Source organism: Saccopteryx bilineata, chromosome 6 (assembly GCF_036850765.1).
Source record: "Saccopteryx bilineata isolate mSacBil1 chromosome 6, mSacBil1_pri_phased_curated, whole genome shotgun sequence".
Classification (NCBI taxonomy): domain Eukaryota; kingdom Metazoa; phylum Chordata; class Mammalia; order Chiroptera; family Emballonuridae; genus Saccopteryx; species Saccopteryx bilineata.
In genome coordinates this window covers 38,849,383-38,872,666 of record NC_089495.1, presented here as the reverse complement: position 1 = coordinate 38,872,666, position 23,284 = coordinate 38,849,383, and the positions used below count along the sequence as shown (strand labels likewise).

The following is a 23,284-nucleotide window of genomic DNA, read 5'->3' as shown; positions in this document are numbered from 1 at the left end:
CCAATAAATATGTACGCTGCTGTAAATGTATTTTCTCTTCATTATAATTTTTTTTAATTAATTTTTTTTTTTTTGTATTTTTCTGAAGTGAGAAGCAAGGAGGCAGAAAGACTCCCGCATGTGTCTGACTGGGATACACCCAACATATCCACCAGGGGGCAATGCTCTGCCCATCTGGGGTGTTGCTCCATTGCAACTGGAGCCATTCTAGTGCCTGAGGCAGAGGCTATGGAGGCACTAGAATGCCTCAGCACCCGGGCCAACTTTGCTCCAATGGAGCCTTGGCTGCGGGAGGGGAAGAGAGAGACAGAGAGGAAGGAGAGAGGGAAGGGTGGAGAAGCAGATGGAGGGTGGAGAAGCAGATGGAGAAAGGAGAAGCAGATGGGCACTTCTCCTGTGTGCCCTGGCCGGGAATCGAACCCGGGACTTTCACCCGCCGGGCCAACACTCTACTGCTGAGCTAGCTGGCCAGGGTTCTTCCTTATGATTTTTTAAATAACTTTCTTTTCTCTAACTTTATTGTAAGAGTAGGGAACATCATACATGTAACATACAAAATATGTGTTATTTGTTATTGGTAAAATTTCTGGTCAACAGAAAGCCATTAGTAGTTAAGTTAGAAGGGAATCAGAAGCTATGTGCAGATTTTTGACTGTGTGGAGCTCAGTGCCCTTAACCCGCACACTGTTCAAGGGTACAACTATAGCTGTCACCTGATAGTAGGCATGCTACGTAATCAGGGTCACCCCAGAGCATGGAGGTTGTAAAGCCAGGAGCCACCATCGTGGCCATTCACATGCAGGTTCGTATTGGATTCGGACAGTTGGTAAAGAAACAACGGAGCCAAAAACTGATGGGCCATCATCTTTAATCCTAGCTTGCACCCGGCAGGCAAGTAAAAACACACACTGGGCTCCAAAACCCACTCACATTCAGTGCTCACAAAGCCACTGACTTATCCGAGTTTCCTAGAATCAAAGGTTTCTAGCTCACCAGACTTATTCACCTCTGTTCCCCATCTCCTTCCTTATCCCTGCACAAACTCTGCACAAACTGGCTTCTCACTCAACACTCCACCACCTTGGCTGCTTCTCCTGGCCTCCTCCACGTGGCCTTTTTCTGCTCTCCTCTCTGCTCTCTCCTCTAATGATAATCTCAGGAACCAAGAAAGCAAGCTCCCGTTCTGCCCCCATTTTATAGTGTAGAAATCAAAACCTTTAATCCAATATACAAAATAGGGAAGTCTCTAATACAGGGGTCCCCAAACTTTTTTACACAGGGGGCCAGTTCACTGTCCCTCAGACCGTTGGAGGGCCCAACTATAAAAAAAACTATGAACAAATCCTTATGCACACTGCACATATCTTATTTTAAAGTAAAAAAATAAAATGGGAACAAAAACAATATTTAAAATAAAGAACAAGTAAATTTAAATCAACAAACTGACCGGTATTTCAATGGGAACTATGCTCCTCTCACTGACCACGAATGAAAGAGGTGCCCCTTCCAGAAGTGTGGCGGGGCCGGATAAATGGCCTCAGGGGGCCGCATGCGGGCCCCCGGGCCGTAGTTTGGGGACCCCTGCTCTAATACAAAGTCACTTATCAGAGACATGATGGGATTGCACCACCCCACATCAAAGAGGATGGGAAAGGCTTAGTCCTAAAACCAAGCCCCAGGCTACAAGGATCCTGCCTGTCTACAGCCTGCCCCAACACACATTAATATCACCTGGACAACGGCTTCCACGTGGGCAGCGCCATCTTTAACAAAGTGAGCATAATATATTTTATCTGCCCTACAGAGGTGAAGGCACAAGTCTCACTTCCCCTTCTCTCTGGAGGACAAACACCATCTCTCTGATCCTGGCTATGAGCAAGCGGGCTCAGCTCTGCCATAGGGAAGCTGTATGCTGGGGGTGTGGTTGCCAGATCTTGTGGGAGAGGGTTTTCCTGACACAGCGGACAGCTGTTTAAACCAGGATATCAGGTTCAGAAAGGACAAAGCTGTCCTTTTAAGAAGCCAGTCTAGCAGCCTGGGAAAAGGGGAACCATGGCTCATAGCACCTACATTACAACATACCCAACACCAAAACTCCCCTGGCCCTCCACCAGGCCCAGCGCCTCAAGGGCACCAGGAAACGTTCAACTAGGTCCTAGTTACTAGGAGATAACCTTTGAGAAGGTTCTTATCTGTATGAGGACACTTTGGAGCCCCAGGTGAAAATCTGCAGCAATGGCTCCAAATTCAGGCAGAGCAGGTTAACCCAGGGCTGTCTGTGACCTCCCAGCCCCAGGGCAGCTGCGTTTGCACTGAGGGAGGGAAGGAACGTTTGAGGGCACCAGCTCAAACCCACTTCCAGCAGAGAAATCCCCTCCACCAGTTGGCTCGGGCAGCTGAATGGCTTGAAGCTTCCCCGGAACTGACCTGGGTCCCCGGTCAGGAATGAGACCCATGAGCAGGTTCAGATCCAAGGACCAGTCCCCCTAACAAGAGAGGGCCCAGGCTGACATTTGAAGTCTGCTTGGAGCACAGCCCAGAGTGAAACCCATCTTTAGGGCAACAATAAAAAGTGAAATGCTTGGCCCTGGCCGGTTAGCTCAGTAGTAGAGCATCAGCTCAGCATGTGGATGTCCCAAGTTCGATTCCCAGTCAGGACACACAGGAGAAGTGACCATCTGCTTCTCCACCCCTCCCTCTCCTTCTCTCTCTCTCTCTCTCTCTCTCTCTCTCTCTCTCTTTCTCTCCCACAGCCATGGCTCCACCAGTTACAGCAAATTGGCCCCGGCACTAGGGATGGCTCCATGGCCTCTCCTCAGGCACTAAAATAGCTCAGTTGCCAAGCAACAGAGCAAAGGCCCCAGATGGGCAGAGCATTGCCTAGTAGGGGGCTTGCCAGTAGATACCAGTTGGGGTGCATGCGAGTCGGTCTCTGTGCCTCCCCACTTCTCACTTAATAAAAATAATAATAATAATTTGTTTAAAAAAAAAGCTTAAGTGTCATTGATGGACAATGTTTCATCCCTGGGAAACCCCCCCCCATTCAGGGACACTAGATGAGGGTGCTCAGAGCTCCCAGCAGAAAGTCCACCATGGCCACAAAAAAATTTTGTTTTGTATCTCAAAGACTGTATCAGAGGAAAGGGCCTGAGAATGCAGTCAGCCAGTCCTGCCTTCAAGCATGAAATGACTTTTTCACGCCTTTTCCCTCCATAGTGTTCAAAGACAAGCTCCTGGGTCTGCCTGGGTAACGCATTTCTTACCTGTGTCACTAACAAAGACGCATGTTACAGAAAAGTGATACAACCTCTGCCCATACAATGGCAAATTAAACCAAATCCGTGGAAAGTAATCAGACTGATCCATTTCCACTTCTCAGTGGGCTAGGTGTGAAACAGAAACCTGAGACCTTGAGATTGTCTGCAGCCCAGGGCACCCTAGCTGAGGAGCCCCGGCCTCACCCGGAGGCGGGGCCCACGTCCTCTCCCCGTCAGGCGCACTCAGCCTAGAACGCCCATGCTCGGGAGCAGAGGAGGCAGCTCTGGAGGGGCCCAGAAACTGAGATCATGGAAACTCAAAATATTACTGAACACCCTCCATATGCTGAACCCTACCCCCTAGTGTGATGAGATTTTTGAGGTGGGGTCTTTGGAAGGTCATGAGGGTAGGGCCCTATCACAGGGTTAGTGCCCTTATAAGAAAAGAGAGACCAGCGGGCTCTCTCCCCCCACCGCACTGACACACCGAGAAGGAGGCCATCTGCAAGGCAGGAAGACAGCCCTCACCTGACATAGAATCAGCCAGCACCTTGACGTGGGACTTCCAGTCGGCAGAACTGTGAGAAGTGCGTGTCTGCTGGTTAAGCCGCCCGGTCTGTATTTTGTTACAACAGCCAGAACTGGCTGCGATACCCCTTTCCCAATCAGAGAGCCCCAAATCTGCCTTACATGCTCTCAATTAAATTTCTAAAAAAACAAAACCTATTGTCTCACAGCATCCCTGCCTTAGCATCTTCTAATAACAAAACACTACATTCACCAGCCAGCAGAAATGGGGTTTCTGAGGAACTGCCTGGGTGACCTGCTGACCCAGCAGAACTCAGCAGAAACAGAGCTTTTAGTTTTGCTTCTATTATTAGAATTCACGTCACCAAGACAACTAGGCAAATGGGTTGGTCTAAATATTCTGGGATTTGTAAGGATTCAATGCAGCTTTTAGAGACAGAAGTATCTGAAGCTCATTAGCCATCTCTCCAAAGCCCCCAGCAAGGACTCCACCAGGGGCACAAATTAAGTCTAAATCAGCGCAACCTCCATGCCAAAGTTCTTCTCAAGATTCCTTTTAATAATATGTGTAGTTCACGCTGCTACAACCAATATAAAAACAGTGATTCCTGATTTTGTATAAATTAACAAGTTAAGAATCATTATGATGCATCAGGATACAAGTTTCCAAATGACAGGACCAAAGATAAATCACAGTGAAGAGAAATGTCTGAGAACAACAAGTATAAAAGCCGTACAGGTGCTCAGACAGGCGCACACCCACCCAGGCAGCCTCTTGTCAGAGGCCAGGTGGTCGTGAGGGGATCAGCGAGGGAACAACAGTCTCCAGGAGCCCTGATCCTGCAGCTCTCCGCCTCCCGGCACAGCAACGCAGAAAGAGACGACGATTCACATTGACCTTCTCTTAATAGCTAGCTGTCATTTCCACTTGGGTCTTCTCCATGTGCAATCTATAGACAAACTCTTGACTTTCTGTGCTCCTGACCACGCTTGGCTTGGTCACACTCCTTGCCAAGTGTGTAAACTGGGAGTCAGGGGCCTCTGAGAGTCAGGCACAGCACCCAGATTTGGTCCGTCTGGGCGGCTTATAACAGGAGATATCCACGGTCTGCGGCGGCTCCTGGGCTCTCTGCCGCAAGATCACGGGCACCACCATGTCGAACAAGGTTTCAAACAGCAGGTCTACGTTGTGCCCGGTTTTGGCGCTGGTCTCGAAGCACATCTGCTCAGCGGCCGGCATGTCCTTCTCATCCAGCATCTTGTACTTTAGGATCTTTTTATAAAATGCCACTGCCTCTGCCAGCTGCACCTGCTTGGGCACCGTGGGCGACACGCAGCCGCCACCCGCCGGCCCGGGGCTGCACCCTTCCTTCTCCTGGCTCTCCGAGGCCCCCTCCTCACTGAGGTCCACCTTGTTCCCCACGACGGCGAAGAGGCAGTCGGTGTTGGCTGTGTCCGTCAGGCCCAGGAATCTGTCCTCCAGCTCCACCAGGCTCTGCGGGTGGTTCACGTCGTAGGTGAGGATGACAGCGGCTGCCCCCCGGCAGTACATGGAGCCAAGGCCATGGAACTGCTCCCGCCCTGGTGTGGGAAAGGGAAAGAAAGGCGTGGGTTATCTCCCCTCTCAGACTCACCCACCAAGCACACCCCACGGGAACCCCCGGGAGGGACCCTGGAACTGTCACCCCAAATGGAGGTGTGGCTGGAGCTGGACTGGGTTAAGACACCGGCATGCAAAAAGAAGTGAGTGGTCCAGACCCCACAGGATCTAAGAGCACTGCCCTGCTCCTCTGGGGAGCTGCAGCCCCGCCCCCCCCCCCCCCCCCCCCCCCGCAAGCACTTCCCACACAACCTACTCACACGCCAGAGTTCACCTCAAGACCAAGAGGTCATTCCAACTCCTACTTTCCTTCTAACTAAAAACTGTATGGCTTGTTCCTATTTCTGCATTTTACAAAAAGGTGTTTAAGTAAAATATTTCCACCATGGGTCTTGACGCGTGGTAACCCCACAGCACTGTAGTTGTCCTAACACGGCACCAAGCAAGCCGGCCTTCACACAGGCACACACAGCTCCCCAGCGCCCGTGTCCTGCTCCACCTCCAAGCGTGCTCAGCTCCTGTGCAGCTACCGGGGTGCAAGCCCACTGATCAATCCATTTGACCTCTTGTCACTCCCAGGAGGCCCCTGATCTCCCTTTTGGGTTACTTTTAAGTCTCTTGTCAGTCTTGTCACACACACACACAGACCCACACCGCCACCACCTGCCCCTCACACCTCCCTCTGAGCTCTGGCTCCCACACACCAGCACAATCTCAAGTTCACACCTTGGTTATGCAGTTAATATATGTCTCTCTACTAGCAGGGAAGGCCGGACCATGCAGTTTTACTTACCCCTGTGTATTTGGTGCCAATAAAAGTGTTGAGTATGAATGTGTTGAGTAAGTGAAGCCACAAATTCCCCCTCCCATTTAAACACACACACACACACACACACACACACACACACGGTTTCTTCTCTTATGTAAGATTTCTTTGTTTTGCAACAATTTGGTCTGATTTGCAAAATGGTAGAAGCCTCATTCATGTCAAAAGCTTCATTTATACCCGCACCCAGCATCTCAGCATCTCGACTCCCCACCTTTACTCCAAACTGCAGACTGAGGGGAAGAGGGAGGGGGGAGGGAGGAATCACTTCGATGTGTTAAACCACAAAGAAGTGAAATTCCATCATACTTGAATACTTTTATTTCCTCCTGTTAAACCATTAGAACCCCTGTTAGAAGGCGCAGATCCCAGGTGAGCGGTCAGCCCAGCTGGCCCTCCTTTCATTAGAGTTGGTCCCCGGAGGCCAAACTGGACCAGTGCTTGTGCCCCTGAGTTCTCACACATGGCCCCTTCCGTTCCCCTTCTCCAGTTCACTGTGTGAGGTGAGAGTGACTGACTCCACAAAGGGTGATTCATAAATATAAAAACGGGGCCTCCTCCCAAAGCCGCCCTGGCCCAGGGTGAATCGGCCCTCCTTCTGCCATCCGCTCCCACACCCCTCGATGGCAGGAAGAGAAACCATCATGGACCCAGGCTCTCTGGCATATCCATGCTCCCAGGAGCTCAGGAGGGCCTTCTGAATTCACAGCCCTCCTCAGTTTGCTTGCTGACGCTCACACGGTCCCCTGGAGTGTTAACTGTATTTCTAGGATGGCTTTGACAGCTTCTCTCCCTAACTGGAATCGGAATCTGTTTCCGATGAGATTCTGTGACTACCTACAGTTTTCAGTTTGGGCTACAGAGCCCAGCTGCTGACTACAGTGGGAACAGAACTTGGAGGTCCATGACCTTGAAAGGAAAAATTTAGCATTTCCTTCTCTTATACATACTGGCAACAAACCAGAAATGGTGTTAAGGAGCAACACCCGTGGCTTTGTCACCTATAGAAATAACAAAGGCTTTCAATTTCACATTACAGCTGTCACCGTATCATCAGGTGTTTATGCACATCACCACCTTAAAATCACAACAGCTATTAGACCTGCCCTTAGTAAGGAAGCCTGGTCTTCTGAAAACACTTTGCATTTTTGTGCATGCATGTAACTATAGTATTCAGAGAAGGATCATGCGCTCGTACAACTTGGGTACCAAAGGATCCTTGACACAAAAGAATTGAAGACTCCTTGGTCTATGGGTCTTTGAAACGTGGATTAACGGCATGATACCTACACACATATATTTGTATAAAATATAGTGTCCTTTGCCAGTAAACAACTACTTGCAGCCAAATGGCCAAGAAGCACAAACATGTTCCACCCTAATCATTCTGAAACGGCCACATTCTGACACGGGCCAGGCAGCTGCCTCACTAGGGGGCAGGCTGGTGGCCCCCCGGGGCCAACCCTAGAGAAAGCCACCTGCAGAGAAAGACACCACGTCCTGGGAGAAGGGCCCCGTATGGAGGTACACCTGACAGCTGTTCTCTCCCTTACCCAGAGCCAGGCAAAGCCAGGGCCCCCTGCCTCTCCAAAAACCCCAAGTGCTTCCTCAAACCATCTGATGGTGAAGACATGACAGAGAGACAGAAGACCACAGGTTGGACAGGAGCTGGAGGGATGTGTCCTGCCCTGCAGGGACCCTGAAAGTGAAAGTAAAGTGCTAGCTTACAACCGCCAGGCTCACACACACCCCTCCCCCAAGGCTGGGAAGGGGCCAGCCTGCTGACCAGCAGCATGCACTCCGAAATTCCTCACCTGCAGAACAAGATTCCTCTCCTTTAGCACAGCCATAGCAGGTCAGCCCTAAGCCTGATAATCTAATTATAAATTTCATATCAAATTACACTGTATGCCAACAGCCAGACATAAAACAGTCTTCTTACATCTCTTTGTGGACCCCCATGGAAGAAGATGATCAAGACATCTCTACCACTAGCAATAACAATTGTTAGTTAAGACAAAGAAAAAAAAAGAAAGAAACACTTCCCCATCATTACCACCTCCTGGGACTTTTCTTTCAGGCACTAATCATATATATGGCCTCATCTAAAAATGTTACAAGCTCCCACCCACTACATTTCCCAAGGGAGTGATCAAGGGAAGATAAGTAGCATTCCAGTTACCCTGGGAGGATTTTTTTCCAAGTCTGTTACATAGTTCACTGAGGACAAAAAGGCAACTGTGTTCGTGCCTATGCCTAAAATAGTTCTCCTTTCCAGATAAAAATGTCTGATTTGCTTTTAAAAAAAACTAAATAAGTAATAATACAACCCAAAGAGAAATCATAATAACTAAAGAAAGTAGGAACTGAAGAATCCCATATGCTAGCCTGAAAAGAGAGTAAGTAGAAGTTGCTGTTTAAATCATATAAGCTCAGGCCTGACTTGCAGTGGCGCAGTGGATAAAAGCGTCGACTTGGAACACTGAGGTCACCAGTTCAAAACCCGGGGCTTTCCTGGTCAAGGCACATATGGGAGATGATGCTTCCTGCTCCTCCCCCCCCCCCACCTTCTCTCTCTCTCTCTCTCTCTCTTCTCTAAAATGAATTTAAAGAAATTAAATTCATTTAACTTCTGTTGTCCACCCATTAATACAAGAGAAACTGAGGCACAGGAAGTGGCCCACAGAAGAATGGAGAAGCCCAGAGCCAGGACAACTGTCCCAGAGACCAGGTGGTCTGTAGTCTAATGATCTATAAAGAGCCCAACTCTAGAGATGGATTGCCTGCATCAAATCCTCACAATGCGTCCTTGGGCTAGTCATTTAACTCTCTTTGCCTCAGTTTCTCATCACCAAGATGTAGACAGTACCCACCAAAGGGTGGTTGTGACACCAGAACTAATTCATACAGGTAAGCTACCTAGAACTGTGCCTGGTAAGTGTTACACCCTGTCTACACATTTGTTACATAAACTGCAAATTAAATTCCATCCAAACCTAAAGATAGACTCCTCCACCCCGGGTCCACGTATTGTGTGTCTCTTCATCAGCACACTTACAAACTCCCAGAGCCTGCCGGTCACTTCTACAGCCGCCCAATCTCCTACATCTCTCTTATTTTTACAAGGCTTACTTTCAGAGGATGACCTTCCCCCCAGTTCTGAGGGCACTGTATAGTGTGGCCACTCTACACTGCGTCAGGAGAAACGGCCTGAAATGCTACCTGGGAAGTGGGTTTAGTTCTATTTTGTACAGTCTGATGAGTTTTGACTAAAGTTTACAGTCACTGGCAAGATCTAGAACATTCCACCTGCTTGTATGTGTTTCCAAACGGATAGTGAACCTGGTTAGAGGATGGTCCGCGGAAACAACTGCCTTCTGGAAATGTTCACAAAGAAGAGACGCTGAAACTCCTTCGGTGAAATCAGAAAGGGCAGTGAGTCTTCCCAGGGAGATGAAAGGAGCTGGCTGTGTGGGGCCAGCACTGGGGACGTGCAAAGGCCCCGCGGTGCATGAACACTGAAGAGGCCACGGGCAAGGGCACTTGGTCTGAGACCCTACCGTTCATGCAGAGGTTCCTGCAAATGAGGGGGGAGTCTGCCACCACCCAATACCTGTGGGGAGGGCTCATTTTATGTGTCACCTCGGCCAGGCTATGGTGCCCAGCTGTGTGGGCCCACTAGTCTAGATGTTGCCATGAAGTTGCTTTCCAGATGTGATTAATATCTGCAATCAATTGACTGTAAGTAAAGCTGACTACCCTCCCCAATGTGGGTGGGCCTCATCCAATCAGATGAAGACTAGGAGGAGACTGAGCCCAGGGTAGGAGACAGTGAGGGGAGGGGGAGGAGGGGAGAGGTGGAATAAATGGCAAAGGAAGGAGACTTGGCTTGGGGTAGTGAACACACAGTACAGGGTACAGACAGATGCTGTGTTGTGGACTTGCGCACCGGAAACCTGTATAATTTTGTCAACCAGTGTCACCTCAGTAAATTCAGTTAAAAGGGGTGTGGAGGGGGAGACTGAGTTTCCTGGAGAAAAGGGAATTCTGGACCCAGACACAACCTGAGTTATAAAAAATCCTGCCTGAGTTTCCTGCCTGCTGAATCCTGCCTGAGTTTCCTGCCTGCTGCCCTACAGGTTTCGAACTCAAGACTGCAACATGGGCTCTTCAGCAAGTCTGCAGCCTGCCCTACTGGTTTCAGACTCGCCAGCACCCAGTCATGTGAGCCAGTTCCTCTCTCCCTCCATCAGTCTCAATCCCTCTCTCTCTCCCTTTCTGGCTCGCTCACTCTCTTTATATACACATCCACATCCTACCGGTTCTGTGCCTCTGGGGAAACCTGACTAACACACGTGGAGCTCCTCACTTGTTTCTGCAGGAATCATCCCTCTGGGACTGTGGCTGCCACTGAAGCCTGTCTCAGCAGCCCGCCCGCCTCTGGCTTCTCCCTGTCTCCACGGAGGCACTGCTCCGTGGAGCCCCTCCCCACAGCGGCCTGGGACACCGTAGCCCACCGCACATCCTGCAGGCAGTCCTCGGTGCCTCACAGCTGGGTCACACTCCCTGTCCCTACCCCAGTGCACCGCACTGCACCGCACCGCAGTGAGTGTGAGGCCACGCCTCTCAGCCAAACTGGCCACCAGCTCCACAGGAAAGAGGGGGAGGGACCTGAAAGGGGCTTTTCAGCAACCACAAGTATCACTTTGACCCAAACTGGTTACTTCTTCATAAAGAATCCCTTGTCCACCCTCCTCACTAGCCTGACCAGTTCTCTTTCTAAGTGAAGAGTCAGGAAAACCTCCTGCCACAGAATTTCTGGCACCTCCTCAAAGTAAAGCGTAAACTCCACAAAAGTGCACAGGTCCTCTCCTGCTGGATTTTCAATAGCCTAATGGAAACCATAAGAATGCTATTATTTCCAAAATAGATATCTAGCAACATCTTTTATTGGGGCGGGGTGAGCACAGCATAGGGAGATGGGGAATGAATGAGGAATAAATTTAGATTTTTTTCTTGAGTTTTAAGTTATCTCCTTTTTTCCTCTATTTTTTATTCTTGTTTTGTCCTATAAAATAAACTTAATTTTTTTTTTTTTTACAGAGACAGAGAGTGAGTCAGAGAGAGGGATAGACAGGGACAGACAGACAGGAATGGAGAGAGATGAGAAGCATCAATCATTAGTTTTTCATTGCGTGTTGCAACACCTTAGTTGTTCATTGATTGCTTTCTCATATATGCCTTGACCACGGGCCTTCAGCAGACTGAGTAGCCCCTTGTTGGAGCCAGCGACCTTGGGTCCAAGCTGGTGGGCTTTTGCTCAAACCAGATGAGCCCGCGCTCAAGCTGGCGACCTTGGGGTCTCGAACCTGGGTCCTCTGCGTCCCAGTCCGACGCTCTTTCCACTGCACCACTGCCTGGTCAGGCTAAACTTAATTTTAAAAGAAGAAGTCTTTCATAACAGATTAAAATTATGTGATAGAAAAAAGGGAAGATTTCCCCTCTAGTGGGTATCTACCCCCAAAACTCAAAAACACTGGTACATAAAGACACATGTGCCCCGGGCCCTGGCCAGTCTGCTCAATGGTAGAGGGTTGGCCCAGTATGTAGGAGTCCCAGATTCAATTCCCGATCAAGGCACAAAGGAGAAGTGTCTATCTGCTTTTCCACCTTTTCCCCTCTCACTTCTCTCTCTCTTCCCCTCCTGCAGCCATGGCTTGACTGGAGCGAGTTGGCCCCAGGCTCTGAGGATGGTTCCATGGCCCCCGCTTCAGGTACTAAGAGCTCAGTTGCTGGGCAATGAAGCAACGCCCCAGATGGGCAGAGCATCACCCCCTAGTGGGCTTGCCCAGTGGATCTAGGTCAGGGCACATGTGGGAGTCTGTCTCTCTGCCTCCCCTTCCTCTCACTGAAAAATAAAATAAAAAATAAAAAAAGACATATGTACCCCCATGTCTATCGAAGCATTATTCACAGAGGCCAAGACATGGATACAACCAAAGTGTTCCTCAATAGAGGATTGGATAAAGAAGATGTGGTACATATATGCAATAGAATACTACTCAGCCATAAGAAATGATGACATAGTGTCATTTATGACAACATGGATGGACCTTGAGAACATTATACTGAGTGAAATAAGTAAATCAGAAAAAGCTAAGAACTGTATGATTTTATACATAGGTGGAACATAAAACTGAGACTTACGGAGTGAAGTGGTTACCAAAGGGTGGGGGATGTGAAAGAAGGGAGAGAGGTGGGGGGAAAGGTGTAAAGAGGGACAAATATAAGGTGACAGAAAATGATTTGACTTTGGGTGATGGGTATACAACATAATCAACTGTTCAAATGCTATAGAAATGTTTACCTGAAACCTATGTACTCTTGTTGATCAATGTCACCCTGTTCAATTTAATTTTCTAAATAAAAAAAAGGAAAAGAAAAAAAGGGGGGATTTCTAAAGTCTCCCACCACCTGTGTGGGCTGAGTGGTGGTCCCAAAGATACATCCAGACCCTCATCCTCAGAAACTATAAAAAGAACCTGATTTGGGAATAGGGCTGTAATCAAGGGGTAATCAAGTTGAGATGAGGTCACAGAGTGCAACCTAATCCTTATAATAAGAGGAGACACACAGAGACAGACACACACAGGGATGACACTGTGAAGGCAGAGGCAGAGATTGGAGTGATGCCTTCACAAGCCAGGGAGCACCAGCAACCACCAGAAGCTAGGAGAGGGGCATGGGACAGATTGCTACCAAAGCCTTCAGAGGGAAAAACCTGGCCCTGCCGACACCTTGACTTCAGACATCTTCCCTCAGAACTGCGAGAGAATAAAATTTCTATCCCACTGTGTGGAACTTTGTTATGACAGCTGCAGGAAACTCATACTCCACTAAGGCATGAATTGGGCTGCAAGCCCATGGCCTCCTCATTCATGGATACCAAGGTCATGAATTGAACAAGAACTATGTCCACGTGAAGGGGTCAGACTGCCAAAAGAAACGCTTGCTTCCTTCCCCTCAACACTTTCTCTCCCGTCTACCAGCAGAAGAAAAAGCTACATACTTATGAACTTCAATGAACCACACTGGACAAGCTGATAAGGATGGCTCAAAGAACACTGAACTCAAAGACCCACTCTCAGTGAAGATGAACAGTCATCCGCCATCTCCTGAGCCAAAGTCAGAAATCTGCTTACTTCTGGAGACAAGTCATAAATTGCAAAGCTAAGTACACATGGACAGAAATGTCTAAAACTGCTCATTGGTTCTAATTCAACCTGGTGCCTTTTAGAAATGACCTTCATCCTCTAATCTGATTTTCACAAGAAGAAATGAATCATCTAAATCCAGCTGATTACTTTCTTAAGAAATACCAGGGGTGATGGGAATGCAGCATAATCAAATGTCAAAATAACCTAGAGATGTTTTCTCTGAACATATGTACCCTGATTTATCAATGTCACCCCATTAAAATTAATAATAAAAAAAAGATAAGTAAAAAAAAAAAAGAAAAAAATACCAAGAGGAAAAGATGGTACCCACTGAAAAAGATATCATAGAAATACTAATGAATTATCCAGTCAAAGAAGCAGTGAATTAGCTGCATTTTGAGAGAGGAGGCTGTCACACGTGCTCTTGGGAAAAGTACAGGTGCCCCGAAATGGACAGGTAACTTCAGGGTGACCGACTGAGTTCCCTCCATGTAAAGAGCTCCACCCTCATCAAGCAGACAAAACAGTACCAGGTGCTGATTTGGATGTATGCCAGTCTAGCTCTTAAAGTGAGTGGAATGTTAATAACTTTTCCAATAGTTAAAACTTTTCCAGCACTTCCTACTTCCAGGCACTGCACCAAGCCCTTTACAGGGTCAGTCACTTAGTCCCCACCCACCCTGGGGGCACCGCTGTGGCATTTTCATCCGAGGCCTAACGCCGACAGAGAAACAATGGCTGGCCATGGAGACACAGGCAGCGAGGGTCAAGGCAGGACTTGAACCTCAGAGATCAGGGTTCAGAGTTCCCATTCCTGAGCTAAGCTTCAAGTCCTACCCTAAGATGGGCTGGGTTCCAAAACAGATTTCAAAATCTAAAAAAAAAGAAAAAAAAACCAATGGAGTGGTTTCTGTTATAACTCTGTTATCAGAAGCTGAGCAGAAGGGCGAGATAAAAGGTGAACAGAAGGTGTCCTCCCAGTGGAACCAGCTCTCACAGGGACAGCTGTTTCCTCCCAGCAAGGCAAAAGTGCGGGCGGGCTGAATGGATTGTTCACTGTTCTCACATGGTGGGAACGTTGTGTATGCCCACTGCTGGAGTCTATTAGGCACTTTCTGTCTACAGTCCTTCCTCAGCCTCACCAGCCCAGGGAAGAAATCACCCATCTCCTGGCTGAAGACCCTGAGACCAGCCACCTCCCACTGCACTGGCTAGGTTAGAGCCCCACGATCATGACCTGTCACCACAGCACAAACAAAACCTCATAAAAACAGTGCAAGGAAAAACTCTGAGACAACAGCCATCAGCTGGATATTAAAGAGTAGGAGTTTAAACAGAAAAGAAAAAAAAAATCTTAGCCCACAACATGAATGGCTGTTTTTACATTTTGGTTTTTTGCTAGAAGGGAGACCTGAAATCTGAATACCAATCAATGAATTACAGACACAAAGGAGGTGATTAGATAACATTTTAAAGATAAGGTAATAATTAAAATCCAACTTAGTTGCTTATATTTATAGTTCCTTTAATTTTGTTCTTAATAGACTGTGACCATTAAAAGGGATTCAAAAGCTTCATGACATAGAGGAGGAAGATTACTCTTTCAGTCTGGGAAGCCCCCAGCTCCCATCAGTAAGAAAATAAAAAACAGCATTGTGGGACTTAACTACCTGTCAGCAGGCAACTATTTAAGTGCAGCAGTCATCCAAACTCAAGCTTGTAAAATGAGATGTTTTTCCTTTTATAAATAAAGAAACCTAAACCGAAAATGATTTCCAACTACAGTAATAGAAGAGCAACATCTAAAGGAGAGAATAGTTAGTGTTTCTTTTCTTTCTTTCTTTTTTCTTTACAGAGACAGAGAGTCAGAGAGAGGGATAGGTAGGGACAGACAGACAGGAATGGAGAGAGATGAGAAGCATCAATCATTAGTTTTTCATTGTGACACCTTAGTTGTCCATTGATTGCTTTCCCATATGTGCCTTGACCGGGGGGCCACAGCAGACCGAGTAACCCCTTGCTCAAGCCAGCAACCTTGAGTCCAAGCTGGTGAGCTTTGCTCAAACCAGATGAGCCCGTGCTCAAGCTGGCAACCTCGGGGTCTCGAACCTGGGTCCTCTGCATCCCAGTCCGATGCTCTATCCACTGTGCCACCGCCTGGTCAGGCAAGAGAGAATAGTGCTTCAGAAAAATGAATTTATGTGCACATTTAAGTACATATACAATGAATGTTTACCTAAATCAGCAATGTGTCATTTCTGTTGATTCTGTTTGATATGTGAAGATTAAAGTAAAAACTGTGTTGTATGAACCACTCAAATAATCAACTGCACATAAATTAAACCCTTACCTGTGACTCGCTTCTTGGGCTTTCTGAAATAATTATTAAGGTTATATAATGATAACTGAAATTTAATTCTCAAATTACTTTTTTCAGACATGAGTTTACTAAAAATAATACAATAACAAGATCATATAACTCAAAGAGGTGTTAATACTTTATTATTATGAAAAAGAGGCAAATCCAAAGAAAGTACACTTATATAAGAGATTTAGCTTTAAAAACAAAAACTCTCACATACCAGGATATTTAATCCAATCTCCTTGACCTTCAACAGATACCCTGTTGTCCTTTGATAATTAATTTTTAGAATGAGATTATCTAAGAAAAATTCAATTATTTGCTGAATTCTCTGCTTATTAAAACAGGAAACTAAAATTATTGCAGATTTTTCAAAGCAGGTGCGAACTTGTTACAAAGTCAAGACTGAACTGCAATACTATATTGTTGAGCAGATAAAATGTATTATGCTCACTTTGTTAAAGATGACACAAGGAGGCCATCGCCCAGGTGATATTAATGTGTGTTGAGAATCGTTGTAGCCTGAGGCTTGGTTTTGGGATTAAGCCTTTCCCACCCTTTTTGCTGTAGGGCGGTATAATCCAATCATGCCTCAGAAAGTGACTTTGTATTAGAGACTTCCCTATTTTGTATATTGGATTAAGGGTTTTGAATCTACACTATAAAATGGGATGGAGCGGGAGCTTGTGCTCTTGGTTCCTGGGATGATTAGAAGAGAGAGTAGAGCCAGCAGTGGAAGGAGGCCACGTGGAGTAGGCCAGGAGAAGCAGCCAAGATGGCGGAGTGCTGAGTGAGATGCCAGTTTGTGTAGAGTTTGTATCTGGGATAAGGAAGGAGATGGGGAACTGAGGAGAATAAGGCTGGTGAGCTAGAAACCTTTGATTCTAGGAAACTCGGATAAGTCAGTGGCTTTGTGAGCACTGAGTGTGACTGGGTTTTGGAGCCCAGTGTGTATTTTTACTTGCCCGCCGGGTGCAAGCTAGGATTAAAGGCTATGGCCCACCAGTTTTTGGCTCCGCTGTTTCTTTACCGACTGTCTGAATCCAATGCGAACCTGCAAGAGCCGGGCTGCTGTGATGGTGGCCCTGGCCGTGGCCCCTGGCTTTACATATATATTGAGGAAACCCTTTAAATCTATTAAAGAGTTTCTCAAAATACTGTTATCTAGAGTACCTCTTATCTGGAGTGCCCCACTCCGTACATATACCAGTTATTTCTATAACTTTGCTGTACAGATTAGTCTTTTCTGCTTCTCCATAATATAGACTTTCAAGAAATACACTTCAGAGAATAAATGTTTTCCTGTTACAGTAATTCTATCTCAAAGAAAGCATATTAAACCCTTCCTGAACAATCCTAACAAAGGATTTTACAGATGTTTACAAAGTCTAGTCATCTCTTGCTTAACAGGTTGGGTGTGTCCTACTAAAATTCCCTTAAAAGTGCATTATCCATTGTCAGACAGAGTAAAATCAGGAATACTTCTGGAAATGACGGGGACAACCTGGTATGAATGTAAGAAGGGCTACATAGCAGGCCTGACAAGCTCAGTGAGCAAAAGTAACCACACCGGATGGTGTTATTATAAATTCCTAACTGAGCAGGTCATGCTGGGTATCACCCCAGGCCTACAGCTTCCTTAGTAAAGCTCAGCCTTTCCCAGTCTAGCCTTGTCCATTGTTCCTGCGTGTCCAGGATAACAACACACCGTTCCAGAAGAGTAATTTTCTTTTCCACACCCCTCAGAGAGACACCACCACCACCACCACCGGCACCTGCACATGACCACGAAACTCACTGTTACTTTGCTCGAATACCATCTCTATTTACTGCAAACTGTAACTGTTAACTATCCTGTACCCACCAATGTAAAAGAAGCATGTGTCTCACCATTTTGTTTATCCAACCCTAGATTTTTCCTCACTTTGTTTTTTCTCCCACCTCCTTAATCTAACACCATGGATTTCGCGTATCCTCCCTTACATTCCTCCTTTGATTGTAAACGCATGAGAAGGACTGCCACACTGTCATTCCCAGAGCACTTTCTCAATCCATTGAGATCTTGCTTCGGTCATGTCTTCAGATTTGGCTCAAATAAACTTGAACAAAGTTTTTCTATAGGTTTGGCCTTTCTTTCATCAACACTGGGATACCTAGATAATATTTTATTAATTTAATAGTACAAAAGCCCTTTTAAATCTATCATGTTGAAGTAATTTGTTAGAAATTAGTTTATCATATTCAAATATTATGCTGGACATAAAAGTAAACATTTTAAACAATAACCTAGATATTCAGATTCATAGAGACAGAAAGCAGCGTGACACCAGGGGCTGGAGGAAAAATGATTAGTAATAAATAAAAGCAAATTTTATGTTATGTGTTTTAAATTCCATATAATTAAACATAGATGATAGATAATAAAAGCAAATTTTATGTTATGTGTTTTAAATTCCATATAATTAAACATAGATGATAGATAGATAGATAGATAGATAGATAGATAGATAGATAGATATAGATAGATAGACAGACTTGCATGTGAAAACAGCACCTAAGAACAGCAGAAAACTCAGGCCTGCACCCTGTTCCCTCCTCTACCTAGTGGCTGCAGCAAGCCCAGAGCTGCTTCTTATCTACCTAGACCAGGGGTCTCCAAACTGCGGCCCCCTGAGGCCATTTATCCAGCCCCCACCGCACTTCCGGAAGGGGCACTTCTTTCATTGGTGGTCAGTGAGAGGAGCATAGTTCCCATTGAAATACTGGTCAGTTTGTTGATTTAAATTTACTTGTTCTTTATTTTAAATATTGTATTTGTTCCCGTTTTGTTTTTTTACTTTAAAATAAGATATGTGAAGTGTGCATAGGAATTTGTTCATAGTTTTTTTTATAGTCCGGCCCTCCAACGGTCTGAGGGACAGTGAACTAGCCCCCTGTGTAAAAAGTTTGGGGACCCCTGACCTAGACCATGAATCACTTGGTGATCTGGTTGAAATGCATATTCTGATTTAGAAGTCGGGGTGAGGCGGACCTCACTTCAAGAACCAGTGCTGTAAAGCCTCAAGTAGTCTACTAGGGGCAGCCATCATCAATCCAGGATGAGATACAATATTAATACCACTGACTGTAACTCAAAGCTGAGTTTGTCATCTTTGCACTTCCCCCCTCTGCTGCCTTCTACCTGCTACCTTGTGCCTGGTGACAACTACAAAGCAGCTGCAGGTTGCTCAACCCGGGAAAGCTGACAGGCTTTGCTGGGCTTTAGAAACTCCGCTCTTGCGCTGCTGGGGCCTGTGGCTACACAATAACTAACCAGAGTTAATCAGATTGGAAACTAATTAGGTTTGGAATGTGCTTTGGCAACTGCTGGAGAAAAGACTTGCAGTTAAGGAAACAAGTCAACCAGCTTTGAATAGTGGGGATGAAGTCCTCAAACAGCCGAAATTGTTTATAAAAAGCCCAGGCACAACACAAACACGGCACTACTACTTTGCAAAGCACTGTGATAGAGGAATCACATAGCATTCTTATCTACTCCTTAATGCAAAATCCTCACAGAACAACAGTTCCAGTCATGACATGAGCTTAGAAAGTATTTCAAATATCCTCCACTCATTCTGACTTTTCATTTTTTTAGGATAAGCTGCCAGTTAGAGAGGAAGAACTGTGCCTGACCTGTGGTGGCTCAGTGGATAGAGCATCGACCCGGAACGCTGAGGTCGCTGGTTCAAAACCCTGGGCTTGCCTGGTCAAGGCACATACAACAAGCAAGTAATGAACAACTAAAGTGAAGCCACTACACTTCTTGCTACCCACCCCCTCTTCTCTCTGTAAAATCAATATATAAAATCTTAAAAGAAAAAAAAGAAAGGAGAAATTGCTTCCCTTGTTATTGGTTACTGATGCAGGTGACCCTGAACTTCAGCCTCCCTGGGCCTCCACATCCTCACCAGTTTCACTGAGTCGACTAAATCTGATTACTGTAACCAAGTCTGCTACAGCTCCCTCTAGAAATCACCATCAGAGCTAATGCTGACTGAGATTTCACTTCGTTCTGCCGGGCAGAATGGCAAGCTATCGATACATGCTCACACACACACATATGTATACATGTGTCGGGAGCCAATCAACAACTGCTGGCTGACAAGGTCACAGCAGAAGAAGACCCACAACTGCTGGCTGACAAGGTCACAGCAGAAGAAGATCAAAAACTGCTGATTGACAAAGTCACAGCAGAGAAGACCAATGGCTGCGGGGTGACAAAGTCACTGCAGTGAAGACCAATGGCTGCGGGGTGACAAAGTCACCGCAAAGGAAAGGCACAACGATACTTCCCCCTTTGACTTTTTGAATTAATCTGGCCTTATATCCCCCCTTTTCTGGGTGTGTGCTATTTTTTATGGCACAGGGATAATAGTACCATGCTTTCCCTGTAGATTCGTAGTAATTTCTTTGGAAATGAGACAGAGGATGTGAGTTCCACAGAAAAGCCTGTGGGCCCCTTGAACTGGGCTCATAAACATAAGAGGCTGGCTATGATATCCCTCGTAAAGGGTTAAGTTTGTAGGAGAATTTCTTCTTAATCATGTTAGAAAGAATAGATTGTGACTTGTGAATAGGTAGGAGGCAGTGGCTATGCACAGAGCACCTTTCGGCCTTCACTTAATTCAACATTTTTCCTCCCTAGCCTTTTCATGTGATAGAGTAAAAAAAACATTCCTTTCTTCTTGCTTATTTAATCTGCAGATAGTGATACACTCTGAGAAGAATAGAGTCAGAACTTAACTAGTGTTTAAATATAATAAATAAGTAATATTTGACTAGACAATAGTATCTTAGGTAAGGTATAGTAGAATGGCCCATTGTGTGGCCTAGGATGAGAGCGCAGTCAGCAAGAAAAGATTGTTTTACTAAGAGAATTGTCTTTTGACTAAAGGGAATTGCTAGGCTTTCTCAATGAGATGTTCTCATAAGATTTACATACTTTCCAAAATTCTTTGATAATGAGAGAAATGTAGGAAAATCCATAGAAGTAATAACAGTCTTATGTTGCTACTAGGCTATCTTGCAAGTGCACTCTGTATATCTTTGGGTGAAAGCTACTCTTAATGTTATGTCAATTTCTTTATAGGCAAGCCTTTTAGAATCTTGTGAGAAAAAGTAGGACACTGCTTAAACTCAAAGCCATTTACCTGAGCAAACGGTGGACCATTGTTAGTCCTTAATAATCTCGTCTGCTAATCTCTCTCTGCCCCTTAACTCACAACAGCAGTAAAGTTAGTTAACTATTAGTACTAATACCTTAAAAGCTTTTACCGATGTTGTTATCACTATTCAAGTTATTTTGTATTTTGAATGATTTGCTACCTGGTTTGTAATTTATAGATGTAAATTAACTGTTATCCGGAAACATGTAAACATAGTGAAACAGAAGCAATGATTAACACCATGTAATTGTAACTCAGTGTGTGTGTATAAAAAGGGAGCTATACTAGCATTGAGCAGAGATGCCTGGCAGTAAATGCTAACCAGAGAATAAAGAGAAAGAAAAGAATTCGGCTCTCTCACTCTTTTCGCCGACGCCGTCTCCTCCTGTGGGACCCCTGGATCCCCCCCGGGGCTGAACCCCAGCATACATGCATACTCACAAACATGCCTCCACACACAGTTTCATTTCATTCTCCCCACCGTTGGTGTGCACATTTTACAGATCTTTAACGAGGCCCAGTATACTCATGCAGCTGCCCAAGGACCCCCCAGAGACTAAGCAGCTCATGACACTAACAGTGGTACGATTAGCCTGGGTAAGGAACTGCCAAATTATAAGGGTTTAATAGCAGTGGAGGACCTCTAAACTCTATTAGAACAAGAATGAGATTTGGTCAAGCACTTTTTTAAGCAAGTCCACCCTGACACATGTTAAAAGACAATTTTCAAGAAAGGGCAAAATCATGACACTCAAACATATGAAAAGGAAGTACATGTTAAAGAGCTTATTTAGCTCATTTAATGAGGGAGCCAGACATATGTCATAACCAACTCAAAGAGGGCAGGGAGGCACAGATGTATACGGGATATACACATAGGAATACTGGAGAATATGAAAGATAACAGAGGAACACGTAGAAAAACACAAAGGAATGATAAAGTGATGTGTAAATGGAGACAAAACTGTTTTCCAGAAGGAAAAATGATCTACTTCGCACCTTCAACTCTAAATTAGGTCCCCAATTACCGTATTTCCACATGTATAAGAAGCTCCCATGTGTAAGACGCACCTTAATTTGGGGACCCGAAATTTGGAAAAAAAATGTATTACATAAAGTTATTGAATTCAAGTTTCTTTTTTAATTCTTTTTTTATTTTTATTTCTGAAGTGAGAATGGGGAGGCAGAGAGACAGACTCCTGCATGCACCCGACCAGAATCCATCTGGCATGTCCACTAGGGGGCGATGCTCTGCTCATCTGGGCCATTGCTCCTTTGCAACCGGAGCCATTCTAGTGCCTGAGGCAGAGACCATGGAGCCCTCTTAGTAACCTGGCCAACTTTGCTCCAATAGAACTTTGGCTGCAGGAGGAGAAGAGAGGGGGGGGGAGGAGAGGGAGAAAGGTGGTGAAGCAGATGGGCACTTCTGTGTGCCCTGGCTGGGAATCAAACCCAGGACTTCCACAGTCTGGACCAACGCTCTACCACTGAGCCAACCGGCCAGGGCCAATGAACTCAAGTTTTATTCATCATAAAATTCATACAACTCCTCATCACTGTCAAGACTCCCATCCATTAGCTTGTCCTCATCTGTGTCTGATGATGAATCACTGTCCTCAACAATGAGCACAAAAACAAGTGCGAAAATGTGGGAAATGCAAGTAAAAAATTTACAACCACTGTATAAGATGTACCCAGTTTTTAGACCCCAAATTTTTCTGAAAATGATGTGTCTTACACGTGGGGAAATCTGGTAATGCCTGTCCCATCACCAATCTCTCCACCTGACTTAAACCCCAGGAGGGAATGCTGTCTACTTTGTTACTGCTATTCCCTGAGCTCAGCACAGTGTCTGACTCATGAGAGGTGCTCAGAAAAACTCTTGACTGATGAACAAACGGATTCCCACTCACTGAGTGCTCCCTCTGCACACATTAAGAGACTAAAACTAGAAGGAACCCTGAAGGTCATTTTGTTGAGGTGGCAACTGAGGTGGCCCCACAAGGCTCCTTAGACAAGCACAAAAACAATGTGAGTGCAAAGTAGGGAAGATAACAAAAACCCAACCTCCCCCAAAAACAATCACAAAGCAATCTATCAAAACGGCACAATAAGAGACTAAAATCTGCCCTTTAATATTGAGCAGAAGTCTTCTTCATATCTATTATTCTTCTTTTTTTTTTTTTTTTTTTACAGAGACAGAGAGAGAGTCAGAGAGAGGGATAGACAGGGACAGACAGGAACAGAGAGATGAGAAGCATCCATCATTAGTTTTTCGTTGTGCATT

At 45.7% G+C, this 23,284-nt stretch overlaps 1 protein-coding gene across 1 annotated transcript in view; it reads right to left on the bottom strand.

Moving 5' to 3' along the window:
- Positions 1 to 4,330: 4,330 nt before the first annotated feature.
- RAB20 (RAB20, member RAS oncogene family) overlaps positions 4,331 to 23,284 on the bottom strand; it is a 39,337-nt gene continuing 20,383 nt past the window's right edge. Inside the window, exon 2 of the mRNA XM_066234941.1 lies at positions 4,331 to 5,366. Coding sequence (XP_066091038.1) covers positions 4,834 to 5,366 — 533 coding nt within the window. The 3' untranslated portion in view covers positions 4,331 to 4,833. The remainder of the gene's footprint in view (positions 5,367 to 23,284) is intronic.